Below are 15,078 nucleotides of genomic sequence, written 5' to 3'. Positions count from 1 at the left end.
CGAATAAATAAATAAATAAATAAAGAGAGAAAAGAAAAGAAGTAATAAAGTGTGTACAAATGTGACGCATGACCAGGGGATCCCCTTGCCACGTTTTAATTGGGTCACACAGACACACGACCCACATCCAGAATGTTCAGTGGTGCACGTGTAATAAATGTAGGACACCCCTTCTGTAAACCGCGCGAGAGAGGGCGCGAGCTGAGAGGAGGGTCGCGCGAGATAACGGCGCTCAGCATCCTCTCTCTCTCTGCTCAAACACAATGCAGTGATGGAGCACTTCGCGTTGCGGCATTAAAAAACAAAAAACAAAGAAGAAGCACGAATCCTTTTTTGTTTTTCTGTGGATCTGAAGGATCGCAATAAAAATGTAGGAGAGAGGGACACTCAGGGCTGCGGGTGGATCAGGATGGAATGGCTTGATGAATCAGGGTTACCGAGCTGGCCTGCAAGCGAGAGGTAATGTGTGACAAAGCGTTTTATTAACCTTATAGGCTACTACTGGCTGTTTATTATTATTATTATTATTTGTTTGAAATAAAAGAGATTCATGAATCATGCTTTGTTTAGATTTTTTTTGTTCTGCCTGAGATATTTCACACAGGCCTGTAAGCAGGCTACAGCCCACACCTACCTACTGTGTGTTTAATGGGGCTTTCTTTCTTTCTTTCTGCATTTCATCGAATTCTAGCTTTATCATGATACTGGGAAAATAAATGCATGCCTAGTTATCTTTAGTACAGCTTAAGTAATTGTGTAGTCGGGTTATTTTTTTCTAGTCTACATCATTTCCTGAACTAATTCGAGTCAACAGCAGAGAGCGCGTGATTGATTGACTGATTGATTGATGTGTTTTTAGGATTATGGGGAAACAGCTGTTTGAGTCAGAGTGAGTCACGTGACACAAGCGGAAGCGTTTAAATTTATTCCCCCCCCCAAAGCGTATGTACTGTAGCCTACGTAGCTTTTTCTTGGTGGTGTATGAAATAGGCTTTTATTTAAGACCCAGTCAAACAGTAGATGGACTACTCAGGTGTGAACGTTTTTGACATGTTTGTTAGAAATGTGTGCTATTTCACGTGTAGCTGGCTACTATTTTACCAACTGTGCGAGATAGACTAGGTTTACAGCTGTTTAAACATCACCGTATGGGTTCACACAGAAACCCAGGTGAATTCAGATACACTGGGACAGGACAGTTTGTAAAGTCGCATCTTGTCTAAGCTTTCTTTCCATAAATAAAACTAATACCCTCAACACATTTCTGAAATCCTCAAGGTGTTCACTAACTTAAAAATCAGATTTTTTTTTTTATTTGCCAAGTACAGGGTACAATTCATTACAATACAATACAGTGCAGTGTGATGCAGTATGATACAATACAGTGCAATACCGTACAATAAAATGCAGTGTGATGTGATGCAGTAAAATACAGTGCAATACAGTACAATAAAATACAGTGCAATATGATGCAGTATAATGCGATGCAGTATGATACAGTGCAATACGATAGTCAAATACAGTGCAATACAATACAATAAAATACAGTACAATAAAATACAGTGCAATACGATGCAGTACAATGCGATGCAGTATGATACAATGCAATACGATAGTCAAATACAGTGCAATATGATACAATAAAATACAGTGCAATATGACACAATACAATACGGTACAATACGATATGATACAATAAAATACGGTGCAATACAATACGATACAATAAAATACAGTGCAATATGGTGCAATATAAAATATGGTGCAATACGATGTGATGTAATAAAATTCAGTGCAATACAATACAATAAAATGCAGTGCAATATGATACAATACAATATAATACAGTGCAATATGATACAATACAGTAGGATGCATTGCAATACAACACAATAAAATACAGTGCAATACAATACAATAAAATACAGTGCAATACGATACAATAAAATACAGTGAAATACAATAGGTTGCAATGCAATACAATAAAATACAGTGCAATAAAGTACGATACAATGCAATAAAATACAATGCAGTGCTATGCAATATAATAAAATACTAAATACTATAACCCCAATTCCAAAAAAAATGACATGCTGTGTAATATGTAAATAAAAACAGAATGCAATGATTTGCAAATCTCATAAACCCATATGTTATTCACAATAGAACATAGAAAACATATCAAATGTTTAAACTTGGGAAAGGTACCATTTTAAGAAAAAAAAATAAGATAATTTTGAATTTGATGGCCGCAACACGTCTCAAAAAAGTTGTTACTAAAAAGAAACAGCTGGAGGAACATTTTGCAAATAATTAGGTTGATTGACAACAGATCAGTAACATGACTGGGTATAAAAAGAGTATCTAAGAGAGGCAGTCTCTCAGAAGTAAAAATGGGATGGGATCTGGATGAAAGCATGCAGTATGTTGCTTTAAAACCTGTGTATACCTTTCAGCATTGATGTTGCCTTTTCAGATGTGCAAGCTGCCCATTCCATAGGCGCTAATGCACCCCCGTACCATCAGGGATGCAGTCTTTTGAACTGATCGCTGATAAAAAAGCCAGATGGTCCCTCTCCTCTTTAGTCCTCTTTAATTTAGAGTATGCAGTGTCCATGGTTTCCAAAAAGAATTTCAGATTTCAATTCGTCTGACCACAGGACAGTTTTCCACTTCACCTCAGTCCATTTTAAATGAGCTTTGGCTCAGAGAAGACGGCCGGCGTTTCTGGATCATGTTCACATATGGCTTCTTCTTTACATGATAGAGCTTTAAGCAGCATTTATGGATGACTCGGCGAACTGTGTTCGCAGACAATGAGTTCTGGAGGTGTTTCTGAGCCTATGCAGTGATTTCCATTACAGAATCATGCCTGTTTTTAATGCAGTGCCACCCGAGGGCCTGAAGATCATGGGCATGCGGTATTGATTTTCACCCTTGTCCCATGCGCACAGAGATTTCTCCAGATTCTCAGAATCTTTTGATGATATTATGTACTGTAGATGATGAGATATTCATAGTCTTCGCAATTTTACGTTGAGGAACATTATTTTGAAAGTGTTCAAAATAGGCTCACTAATCTTTTTTCTTGATGGTAGCAGCAGAATGAATTCAGAAGTCTACAGGTATATTTTATCTGCCAATTTACAGAGAAATGCATCCAAATGAATTGGGAGGAAATTTATCATGCAGCAAGACAGTGATCCAATACACACTGCCAACAGAACAAAGGACTTTATCGAAGGGTAAAAGTGGAAGGGTTTAGACTGGCCAAGTAAGTCACCAGACCTTAACCCAGTTGAGTGGCATTTCACCTCCTGAAGAGGATACTGAAGGGAGAAACCCCTTAAAACAAACATCAACTGAAAGAGGCTGCATTAAAAGCCTGTAAAAGCAACACAAAGAAGAAACCAACAATTTGGTCATGTCATTGAGTTGCAGGCTTATTAACTATCATTTACTTTAAATTACTTCAAGCCTTATCTGTTCCTATAGTTTTGTTCACCTAAAAATTTTGTGGTCTGATGCAAAATGTTTTATGTTTTTAACACATCTAGATGTAAATACCAGGAAATAAAAACTGAAATATAACTCTCGTCTCATATCCATCTTTTGATCTCAAACCCAAATGTCTTTGGTGTATAGCACAAACAAATGAATTGGCCTTTCCGTTCCAACAGTTTTATAAGGGACTGCATATGTCAGCAATATGTGGAATACCTTTGTCACAGCAGTTTTATAACCTTATGGGAAAAAAAATACCCATAGCATAGGTCATTTTTTGTACCTGAGGTTTTTTTGAGATAAATTTCTTGTTTGATGATGACCCCTTCACTTAATACATATAATAATCCATGAATTAATGTTATTTCTAGCAGGATCCACTGTAAGGGTTTAGTAACATAAGATTTCACTTTCACTTAGCAGCATATATTATCTGGTCTGCTAAGTTAAACTGTCCTAATTTACCTGCATTCACCCCATCTATACTTCCAGATAAATGCAGTCTTGTTTGAATAAATATGTTAAATATCTATATTTACTAAATGTATTAAAGTGGCATAATTGATGTCTCCATTTTGAAAGATAACTCCAAACATTCCGGCAGATAAAGTTGTCTGTGGATCTGTGAGCATTTGTTTAGATTTATTTCTACAAAGAAAAAGAGGGTAACATTTAAAATCAGTAGTCTTTTGTAAAAAAGAAAAAAAAAAAGAAAGAAAAAAGTGTGGCAGTTTGAGATCCGGTAATTGTTGTTTTCCTTTTTTTTTAGGTGATGGAGCAATTCATTTAACTGTTAATGTGGAGCCCAGGATCTTTTTCAATAGGTCTTTTATTCACAGTGTTATGCGAGCAATCATTGCTATTGCTATTAAACAGCATCCCACTGGTTTCACACTGCTGTGTCACAATGCAGGTCTCAGTCGATGATAATCAGCTGAAATGCAATGCAATGCTTTGGATGCCATTATTTTAAAATCCTTTTCCTGTAGTTTATTGCATCCATTTTGCGACTTCTTTTAGACAGCTGGGTCAGTTTAAATGATATGACCAAATCAATCGATGATTCTTGAGTGTGTTTGCTAATCATTCAGTACGTTTACATGGACAACAATAATCCGATATTAACCCGATTAAGACAATACTCTGATTAAGAAACTACCATGTAAACAGCTATTTTTTATTAAATTGATTAAAGTCGTACTCGAAGTAAACACAAATCGAATTAAGACATGTGGAGTATTCCTGTTTTAGTCACATTATGGAAGTGCATTATAGATATGTACGCACCTTAATCACACTATTAACATCGTGTGGGAGTTTTCACCGCATTTTGTGACGACATGATCAACCACGGCAGTGCTCAACCGTTTGACGACAAACAAGAGAGCATGGCATCCGAAACCACGTACTTACCTACTATATAGTAGGAGAAATACATGTATCTCAGCTACTATATAGACGGTAAGTATGCGGTTTGGGACTCAGCCCACGGCTTCAAGCAGTCGTCTATTTGCACGTACAGTGTGACAAATAATTAACTGCACTTGAAGCATTCGTAAAAATTAAAAATGAAAACACCCAAAACTGTATACGGTACCATAACGAAGACCAACTGTATGTTGATACGGGAAATTCAGGAGGGAATGTCTGACGGCGTGGCGCGGTGACGTAATGACGTGTGCCATTAATCGATCTATGTTCTATAACATGTAAAACGGGAACATGAAAGGAGTATTTTAAAAGTGACTCGTGTAAACACCTTAATCACAATATTGTCTTATTCAGAATAAGGTGAGTATTTAGATAAATGCTGTCCATGTAAACGTAGTCAGTGTGTCGGGATGCATTCTTGTATTAGGAGTGCTACATGGTAATGATATAAGAAGTCTCACTGTATAACTCAGAGCAGAGTGCTTCCAGATGCTGACCTACTTCATCTAGCCTACTTTTTTATATTCAAATTCCCACCATGCAACATGCATTGTTATAAAACTGAAGAAAACCCATTAGACAGGCCTTCTTTCTTTTAATTAGCATGAGTTATTCGTTTTTTCTTTATCTTTTGTATTATGCCCTGTTGATTTTTTTGTGCCCCAATTCCAAAAAAGTTGGGACGCTGGGTAAAATGTAAATAAAAACAGAATGCAATGATTTGCAAATCTCATAAACCCAATATGTTATTCACAATAGAACATAGAAAACATATCAAATGTTTAAACTGAGGAAATGTACCATTTGAAAGGGAAAAAAATAAGGTAATATCGAATTTGATGGCAGCAACAAAAAAGTTGGGACGGGGCAACTAAAGGCTGGAAAATTAAGTGTTTAGCAAAAAGAAACAGCTGGAGGAACATTTTGCAACTAATTAGGTTAATTGGCAACAGGTCTGTAACATGATTGGGTAGGAAAAGAGTATCTTAGAAAGGCAGAGTCTCTCAGAAGTAAAGATGGGCAGAGGTTGCAATTGCACTGCGAAAAACTGTGTACAATTTGTGGAACAACTTCAGAATAATGTTCCTCAACATAAAATTGTGAAGACTGTGAATATCCCATCATCTACAGTTCATAATATCATCAAAAGATTCCGAGAATCTGGAGACAAGGATGAAAATCAATACTGCATGCCCGTGATCTTTGGGGCCCTCGGGCAGCACTGCATTAAAAACAGGCATGATTCTGTAATGGAAATCACTGCATGGGCTCAGAAACACCTCCAGAACTCATTGTCTGCGAACACAGTTCATCATGCCATCCACAAATGCTGGTTAAAGCTCTATCATGCAAAGAAGAAGCCATATGTGAACATGATCCAGAAACGCCGGCCGTCTTCTCCGAGCCAAAGCTCATTTAAAATGGACTGAGGCGAAGTGGAAAACTGTCCTGTGGTCAGACAAATCAAACTTTGAAATTCTTTTTGGAAACCATGGACACTGCGTCCTCTAATCTAAAGAGGACTAAAGAGGAGAGGGACCATCTTGCTTTTTATCAGCGCTCAGTTCAAAAGACTGCATCTCTGATGGTACAGGGTGCGTTAGCGCCTATGGAATGGGCAGCTTGCACATCTGGAAAGGCAACATCAATGCTGAAAGGTATATACAGGTTTTAAAGCAACATACTGCATGCTTTCATCCAGATTCCATCCCATCTTTACTTCTGAGAGACTGCCTCTCTAAGATACTCATTTCATACCCAATCATGTTACTGACCAGTTAACCTAATTAGTTGCAAAATGTTTGTCCAGCTGTTTCTTTTTAGTAACACTTACTTTTCCAGCCTTTTGTTGCCCCATCTCAACTTTTTGAGACGTTTTGCAGCCATCAAATTGAAAATTACCTTATTTTTCCCTTAAAATGGTACATTTCCTCAGTTTAAACGTTTGATATGTTTTCTATGTTCTATTGTGAATAACATATGATTTAATGAGGTTTGCAAATCATCGCATTCTGGTTTTATTTACATATTACAGTGTCCCAAATTTTTGGAATTGGGGATGTATCCTTTGGACTATTATGTAAATTAAATCAGCCTTAGAACTCTCACACCTATGTATTATCTGATGTGTATTGTACTCAGACATCGTTGTCTTAGCCTCACACACTCTTGATATCTAGAGGCTATAGTAAGGAACACTGTTTTCAGGTTGTTGCACAAAGACTGTATTTGTTGTATCACCATATGCACGACCGCAAAAACAATGACCCCCGATGGCTCAATTGCAATGCCAGTCAAATGACCTCTTCTTGTAAAAGTAGGCTGTACTTGGATATGTTATGTGACAAAAGCAGACTGTTTTGTGAGTTTATGACCCAGCATGCTTTGCATGATGTAATAAAACAGCCTTGAGTGTGTAAAGGCTTTGTCTGACAATTCTGTGATATTAAGATATTCAACATAACACACATTTAGCCAGATAGAACCTTATGAATACAACATTTCATATTGTTGTTGGTGACCAGAACAATATCGTATCTTTTCCATTCTTGTGTTCTTAACCCTAACTTGATGTTTGATAAGTTTTTCTGGCATGATCTCTGGATCTCAATTCTGAAGGTCTCTAGTTTGTGTCACGATGTCTCTGAACAAGAACAGATAGAATTGTTTTCTGTTCTTGGAATGTGTTGCTTTACGAGCACCGAATCGCACCCGCCCTTCTCCTTCTCTCTCTTGGCTCCTCTTATTATTATCTGGTAGAATACACATCTTTAGTATCACTCAAACCTACATAATAGATGCTTGATCTATTTGATCTGTGACCTGTTCCAATCGACATTTATCACTCTTTATCAATAGTTCCTAACTAACGTAAAACTAAGGTAGCTTTCACTGAACGTGGTATCGGTGTGACTTCTTCCTGGGCCCAGATGACAGGGAATCATTCACTGCGGTCCAAATTTTGGTTTTGACTGGTATCAGACAAGAACTTAACAATGTTCATGAACCGAAGGGGAAAAAAAAAACAATCCATTAATTTTACACAGGCCTAATATAATAATATATAATAAGCTACTATGTGTGGAAAGCTACAGGCCTGGCGGCTGTGTTTGTATCGATGAGGACATGTTCACACACACGCACAGAGGTTATGGAATTTGACGGACCATTTGTGCTCTATAAGTTACCAAAAGTTGTTATCATTGAAATAAGTCCAAATGCATTGATACACACTGTCAATGTCAAATAATGTAGCAAATTCCCCAAGTAAAAATACATAGCACATCCTAGCACATACCTTTCCCTAGTCTGTGTTAGCTAACTAAGTTGATTTCCATTAACGGTCACGAGTACAGTGCAACAGCACACAGGTTTGGTGAACTGTCTAATGGATACATCAACATAATGCAGTTTCATGTTACGAAAATGTTTACCGTAAGTTTTATTTACCTTCTTTCTTCATTTCTTAACTAAAGCAATGTAACATTTCAACCTGTGCTGCCAGTTATAGATTGAATCAAAGCATGCCAGATGTCATCTTGATCTAAAAACATTTGGGAGTTGGAAATTAAGATGTAGGGGTAAACTAAACCAAACCTGCTCTATAAGAAAGAATATGAAACGTGCATAGTTTCAAATTGTTTATATATTTTGCCACACGAAGCTGCGTACACAAACATCATTGGATGGCGCTGGATGACTTTCATTATCGAACATAGAAAGACACACTAATAATAAACACCAATAAATATGGAAGCACCATCGCTTTATGATTATTCATATACCGAATAATCACCGGATTAACATTTCTGTTCAGTTAAGGATATTTATGGTTTTGGTCGCGTTTTTGTTCCTAGCAAAATACAGCTTGAAGCTTCGTGAATGAGACCTTGTAATGCTTGAATTGATTCCAAATTGTTATCTAGATATTTACTTTAGTAGATTTGCTTATTTACGTCTGTAGAAATGTCCTTCCGTTATTTCTGCTGTAGACGACACAGAAGCTGAATCTCTGTTTGTTTCTTCATCGCAGCTCTGCTTAGTGACATGGGAAATACCTGTTTCTACAGTCATGTGTGTATGTATGTGTGTGTTGATCTGTTTATGTTTTCAGGGAATGCATTGTCGATCAACAGGGCAATGTGTGCAGGAACACTGGTCACGTGACAGGTAAGAAACATTCAAACAGAGAGTATCACAGATATACACAGATATACATAATCCTTTTCATTTGAAACAGTTCCTGACCAGTGAAAACTATCACCTCTGTTCACTCCTGATGTGTGTATTTTTATAACCTACTTTGTTGACTCATTTTTTTTTCTTTTCCAGATTATCTGAGTGATGACACAGAGAAAGCACCATCGCTTCAAGCTCACACACTGAGAGAATTTGAACAGGTAAGCCTTTTAAATCTTTTTAATCCTTTTTTTTATTAAGAAATATTCAAACGAAAATGAAACCCTGTTCCATAAAGGCATAACTGCAATAGTTTTTAATCTGTGTCTAAACACACTACGATAGGAGGCATCTTTCAACAACAGTATTCAACAATAGTCCAGATTGAAAAACTGTACAGTACAGTGCAAATGTTTGCATCCCCCATGTTTTCTGGAGGACTGAAAGAAAAAAAAAAGAAATATATATATATATATATATATATATATATATATATATATATATATATATATATATATATATATATATATATATATATATATATGTGGATGCATTCTGAGCAGAAGTACAATACAAAACATAAACCCAACAGGAAAAGAACCAAAAGTGAAGAAATAAAGTAAAATAAATCTGGCAGAATTATAAAATTTTACGATATATCTGACCAATTTTTTTTACTTGATAATGAAGGAACACTAACAGTATGAATCCTAACAGTTAGGTTATGCAAACCTTTACACCGAATCATTGTTAAAGGAAACCCATGGAAAATTTGGGTTTGTTATTGGGTTTGTTTATTTTTTTTATTGTAAGATTTTGGGTTGCCGCCACCCTGTGGACGTGTGTGAGATTTTGCTTCAACAGAGTTAATTATCCTGCTTTTAGTAGATCCAACAGACTGAAATTGTACAACGAGTAGTATTTTACATAGTAAATGTCTAATATGTAAAAGAAAAACCTGTTTGTATAATCAACAGAATGACCGATAGATCTCTGAAGCAGTATGATCAGTGAGTTAATCTTAAATATAATCTTAAATACAAAATACATCAACTCGAGTGATTCTGTGATGGCTGATTGGGACTCTTCCATGTTCTTGGCAGCATTGTTTCAAGGGTCAGGTAGCTGCTTTATAAGCTGATCTGTTTTTGGAATTTTGTCCTTTCTTGTAGAAAAATGCTATTGCGAAAAACTTCCGGAAGAACATCTCGTAACATGGGTTTTGTTATGTCCTTCTCCAATGTGCAGATTAAGCTATGCTGCGAGTACCAAGTCAAAACACATTTAAAGAATTTAAAGCTCCTTTTAATACCTCAGTATTACAGAAGCATTATAAGAATACAAAACTATTATGCACATCAGTGTAACTGTCACAAGTGACTGGGCAAAATGACATCAACTGCTCTAGCTCAGGTCCAGCTCTGCTTGCTGTCTAGCTTGCTATCTTAAATTCAGCTTAGAGAATAAAATTATTTCCTCTGGTTGCTTCTGATGTGTTTATTTTTTATTACCAGGTCTGTGTTGTCTGTGCATTTTGTTCTTCAAACATTTAAAAAGCATAGCTAAGTAAAAGACAGAGCAATAAATATATGCAGTATGAGCATGTTTAAAGTACAAAAATACAGAGAAACACACAGACACATCAATAGCCCAACTATAACGAATTCTCACTAGAGGTGTAACGATACACTCCAGTCATGATTCGATTCATCAAACTGGCTGCATGATTCAATTCCATCTGATTCTCAGATTATTTTGAACAAAATTTTAATGATGAAAAGTAAAAAATGTGCGTTTTTTTGTATAAACCTAATTAAATTTTTAAAAATTGCTGTGAACGGAGGTTAAATATCATAAACAAAACGTACTGCAGGTTCACCATATCTTAAAACTAACTAAATAAATTGATAAATTCTCCCCAAAATATTGATTGAATAGAAAGATGTGTCTTTGAAAATGATCAGCTGAAAGATAATGAGTTCCATGACAGAAATAGAGCTCCAAAGTCAGCTAAAATGGCTACTGTATAGAAAATGGATGGATTGATGAATGGATGCGTTATGTAGATAGGGACCTCTGGTGTTCAAACAGTACAACTGCATTGGATGCGTATTTAATAAAATGCTGATATGTAATAGGTGATTCGTACATTTCCATGATACATTTTTATGCATTACAATGCAAAATGTCACGATGCATTGTTACACCCCTACTTCTCACAACTGGGTAATGGTACAAATTCCACAATGACTTTAAATTGGCTGACTATCCTATCTAGGTATAGTTTTCCACCGATATAGAGAACGAAAAAATTACTTCTTGTTGAACAATCATCAGTCAATTTTCTTCTCATAGCATTACATTAAGTCTTACTCTGACTGCCATTTGTTTAGATGCTCACTTTCTGTCACACTTTCTCCCCTGATTGGCTTTGGCTCTTGTCTGTCATCATATGGTCAGACTTATTTGAAGCCTAAGGTTGAGTCTTGACGTATGTTTTATGTATCCGAGCTGGCATATGATGTACAAACAAAATATTTAGAAATGTACTGCCAATTCCAACCCAACCTTTCTGACACAGCACTGTAAATTACTATTGCAAGATTGTCATTGCATCTTATTATAGAAAAAGTTTTGCCACCATATTAGTATAGAGTTATTAATTTTTTTTAATTTTTGAGTTGATGGATGGAGAACACGTTGTTGTTTTAGCAGTTGTGTTCTAGATGTTCCCTCAAGCTAGACCAGATGATGTCATTTTCTCCATGATGGTAAGAGACTCGGCCCAGCCCTGATCAATTATTTAGACCCTGGTACAGACTGGATGATGTCATGCTAAATAGGCTGTTTTTTGTGCACAGCCTGCTCTTAAAGCTTTAGAGACTCTGTGAACAATGATGTATATCATAAAATCATGGGGACTCTTTCTTGAAGCTATCATTTAACAGGATTGATTGGTCAAATGTCATATATGAAATATATTTGTCTAAATCACTTTCATGCACCATATTATACATTGTTATCTAAATACAAAATTAGTACAAGGGTGGATGATACCAACTCAAATGTATGATGTTTTCCACCACTCAGACAATAATATTATATAAGATAGCACAAGATCCAATTATTATTACATTTAGATGACGCGTTATATTTACATTTTATACACGCCCATAAATCAACTGTTAAATAAACGATACAAGTCTTCCGTTTCAGTCTGCACTTGATAGATTAGATATTAGAGATCAGAGAGTTTTATTGACATTCTAGCCATATACAGGTATACAGTAGAATGAAATCTTGTTCTCCAAGGCCTTGGTGCAGTAGTACTGACAGACAGCAGTGGACACGCTTGACACCATGTAGTGCCAAAGGGGTTTTTTTTCCAGTAGAGGGCAGCAAATTTGTGAAATGGAAGACCATCTATGCCCATTTCAAAGTTCACCTGTCAAGTGTAAATTCTTGTGTAAATGTTTCAGTATTGTGTCACGCTTTTTCGAGTGTATATGTATGAATTATTTGAGCTTTTAAATGCCATGTTTTGTTTTGTAGACAGGATTGTTACACCTGTATAGTCTCAGCCCCAACATCTGCCTAAAAGGTTTTGTGCACTTTTCTGGCCGCCAGCTTCGGGAGTTTTGAATGTTGCACTCCGATTGGCTCTGGTTTCAAAACAAAACAGGACAACAAACTTTTAAAGCCTGGGCCATGATGAGCTTTTTTGAGCAAGAACTAAAAAACTGTTTAAAATAGATATTGGAAAGTAAATCAGATAATCTTTTGTGTTTGAGAGTGGGTTATGGGAAAAGTTCTGTAGCTGGTCATTTGCAGTGCCAGTCAAATGACTTGTTTATGTGAAAGATACCAGATTCTAGTGAGAGCTGGAAGTCTGGCTAGCAAGTTCTTCACTTTTATACCAATATAACACCAACTAATAATGGAAATGAAAATTCAGACTGGGAAAAACAGACAAAGGAAACACTTATAGTCTATAGGATTCGAACAGTGTAATGTTATTGACTTGTTTGGTGCAGGTTTGAGGTGCCAAGGCCTCATGTGTCAGTAGAGGCTTTTACCACAGTCTGATGTGTTACGCTGAGGGAGTATCAGTCTACGGCGCTGATGCTGTCTGCTGAAAATGGCTCCATTAGTCTCTCAGTGAACGTTAGATACCACACAGACATACTCCTCCAGGATCAATGACTGAGAGTTGGGAATTGATCGTTCAAGATCTCCCAGCTGTGGCCCCCATTCATAAGCTGTAAGAAGAGAAGCACCACATACGCATTCATTATGATTTCCATCCATTTGTTATTTGTTCGAGGAATATAAATCTTCTGTAAGAAATGCCCTGCATCCAGATACCACTATCTGCTACCGTATTGAATCTTCTGTCCTGTATGCTCACAAGAGTAACACGAGGAAGCTCCAGGAGATCTGTTGCACCTGTTCTGAAATAGCAGAGCAGCCACTGGTTCTCTTGTGAGATTAGATTCCGATTCTCTGCTTCAGAAGGCCTGGTTACAATCATAATTACACACTCACCACCTGGCAGATGGGTTAAACCAGTGCCTCTTAATTTGTCTGACCTTCACCATGTTCTCTGTCTTTATGGTTCTGGATTACTGTATTGCTTAGTATCCAAATCCAGTAAATAGCATGCTGCTGGCCTCACTGCAACTGCTGTCAATACCATTTATATGAGATCAAATTTCTTGACATATCCTCTGTAGTGTTAATGGTGCATCAATGATTTTTTAAAAGTCAGAACATTTAATACTTAATACATAACACTTGTTAAAAAGTTCCTCACAGTTTAGCTGCTGTCTGCTAAGGGGAAACATTCTGGTTTCTGTGCGACAGAGACTCTGTAAACAGGAGAACACAAGCGTTGTGGACCAAAAATATCCAACCAGTCAAGACACTGAGGCATCTCTACCTGATTGTCAATCATGTTGCCAGTCAATTTAGCAACCTCCATTTTCCTGCAATAGTTTTCAGGCATTCTAGGCGTATGTTTTCTTTTGATGGAGTGTCAAAATAACTAGGTTTAGCTACTTTCCGAAATAGATCTATTCTGAAATAGAAGTTATTGTACATATTTTGATATAATGAAAAAAAACCCCAAAACAATAGCTCATCAGATTGTGAATGAAATAATATAGGAATGGAGAGACTCTTTGATTTTAGCATGTTTCTTGAACTGCACCATCCGTCTTCCCTCCTTCTCTCCTTCTCTTACTGTGTACGTATCTCTCTCTCTCTCTCTCTCTCTCTCTCTCTCTCTCTCTCTCTCTCTCTCTCTCTCTCTCTCGGGTGATCAATTTACATATTGCTGGTGAATGTGATCTTGTAGGCCAGTCCTTTAGCTAGGCACAGATTCCTGGGATACCTCCCCCTGAGTAAAAAAAGCCCCAGTCCTCCCCTCCCCGCCCCAGAACACATTATGACTGCACAATGGACACAGCTCTGAGACTTAGGGCCATCTCTCTGGCCCTTTAACAACCTTTTTTTTGGGGGGGGTGTTGTGTTTTTCTTTACCAAATGTATGTTCGTGCGTATCGATTAAATATGGGGCTATAAATTTAAATCGTGCCGTAGTTTAGTTTATCCATACAGTCGTTTTTATTGTATTTAGTGCGTGTTGCAATGTTGTCGAGCTGAGAGTGACGGGGGGGCACACGATGCCCCCCGAGGTGAAGACACACACACACCCCGGACATGTCTAACAGTTACCGCACTCTCTCACAGCACCTCACTGACCTGAAGAAGGAGAACTTCAGCCTCAAGCTGCGCATCTACTTCCTGGAAGAAAGGATCCAGCAGAAGTACGAGAACAACAGTGATGATGTCTACCGAACGGTGAGTGGCCTAAAGTTGGATGTGGGAATGTATTTGTGGGCGTCTGTTGATTCAGGATAGTGACCCGGGGTTTTTTTTCCTGCATGCTTTTGTATACCGGAG

The 15,078-nt window shown here is 37.2% G+C and overlaps 1 protein-coding gene and 1 long non-coding RNA gene across 2 annotated transcripts in view; both read left to right on the top strand.

The window, feature by feature from the left end:
• The first annotated feature begins 115 nt into the window (after positions 1–115).
• Positions 116–9,335, top strand: LOC128628828 (uncharacterized). The gene is made up of 3 exons (XR_008393079.1): positions 116–459; positions 9,050–9,105; positions 9,268–9,335. It is a non-coding gene; the product is annotated as an uncharacterized LOC128628828 (long non-coding RNA).
• A 5,205-nt stretch (positions 9,336–14,540) lies between these two features.
• The window catches only part of LOC108280524 (myomegalin), a 65,506-nt gene continuing 64,968 nt past the window's right edge, over positions 14,541–15,078 (top strand). The window contains exon 1 of the mRNA XM_017495581.3: positions 14,541–14,976. Within this exon, the coding sequence (XP_017351070.2) occupies positions 14,836–14,976 (141 nt within the window). The 5' untranslated portion in view covers positions 14,541–14,835. The remainder of the gene's footprint in view (positions 14,977–15,078) is intronic.

The sequence above is a fragment of the Ictalurus punctatus genome, chromosome 20 (genome assembly GCF_001660625.3).
Source record: "Ictalurus punctatus breed USDA103 chromosome 20, Coco_2.0, whole genome shotgun sequence".
Lineage (NCBI taxonomy): Eukaryota > Metazoa > Chordata > Actinopteri > Siluriformes > Ictaluridae > Ictalurus > Ictalurus punctatus.
The sequence above is the reverse complement of the archived record's forward strand: the minus strand, read 5'-3'. Positions and strand labels throughout refer to the sequence as shown.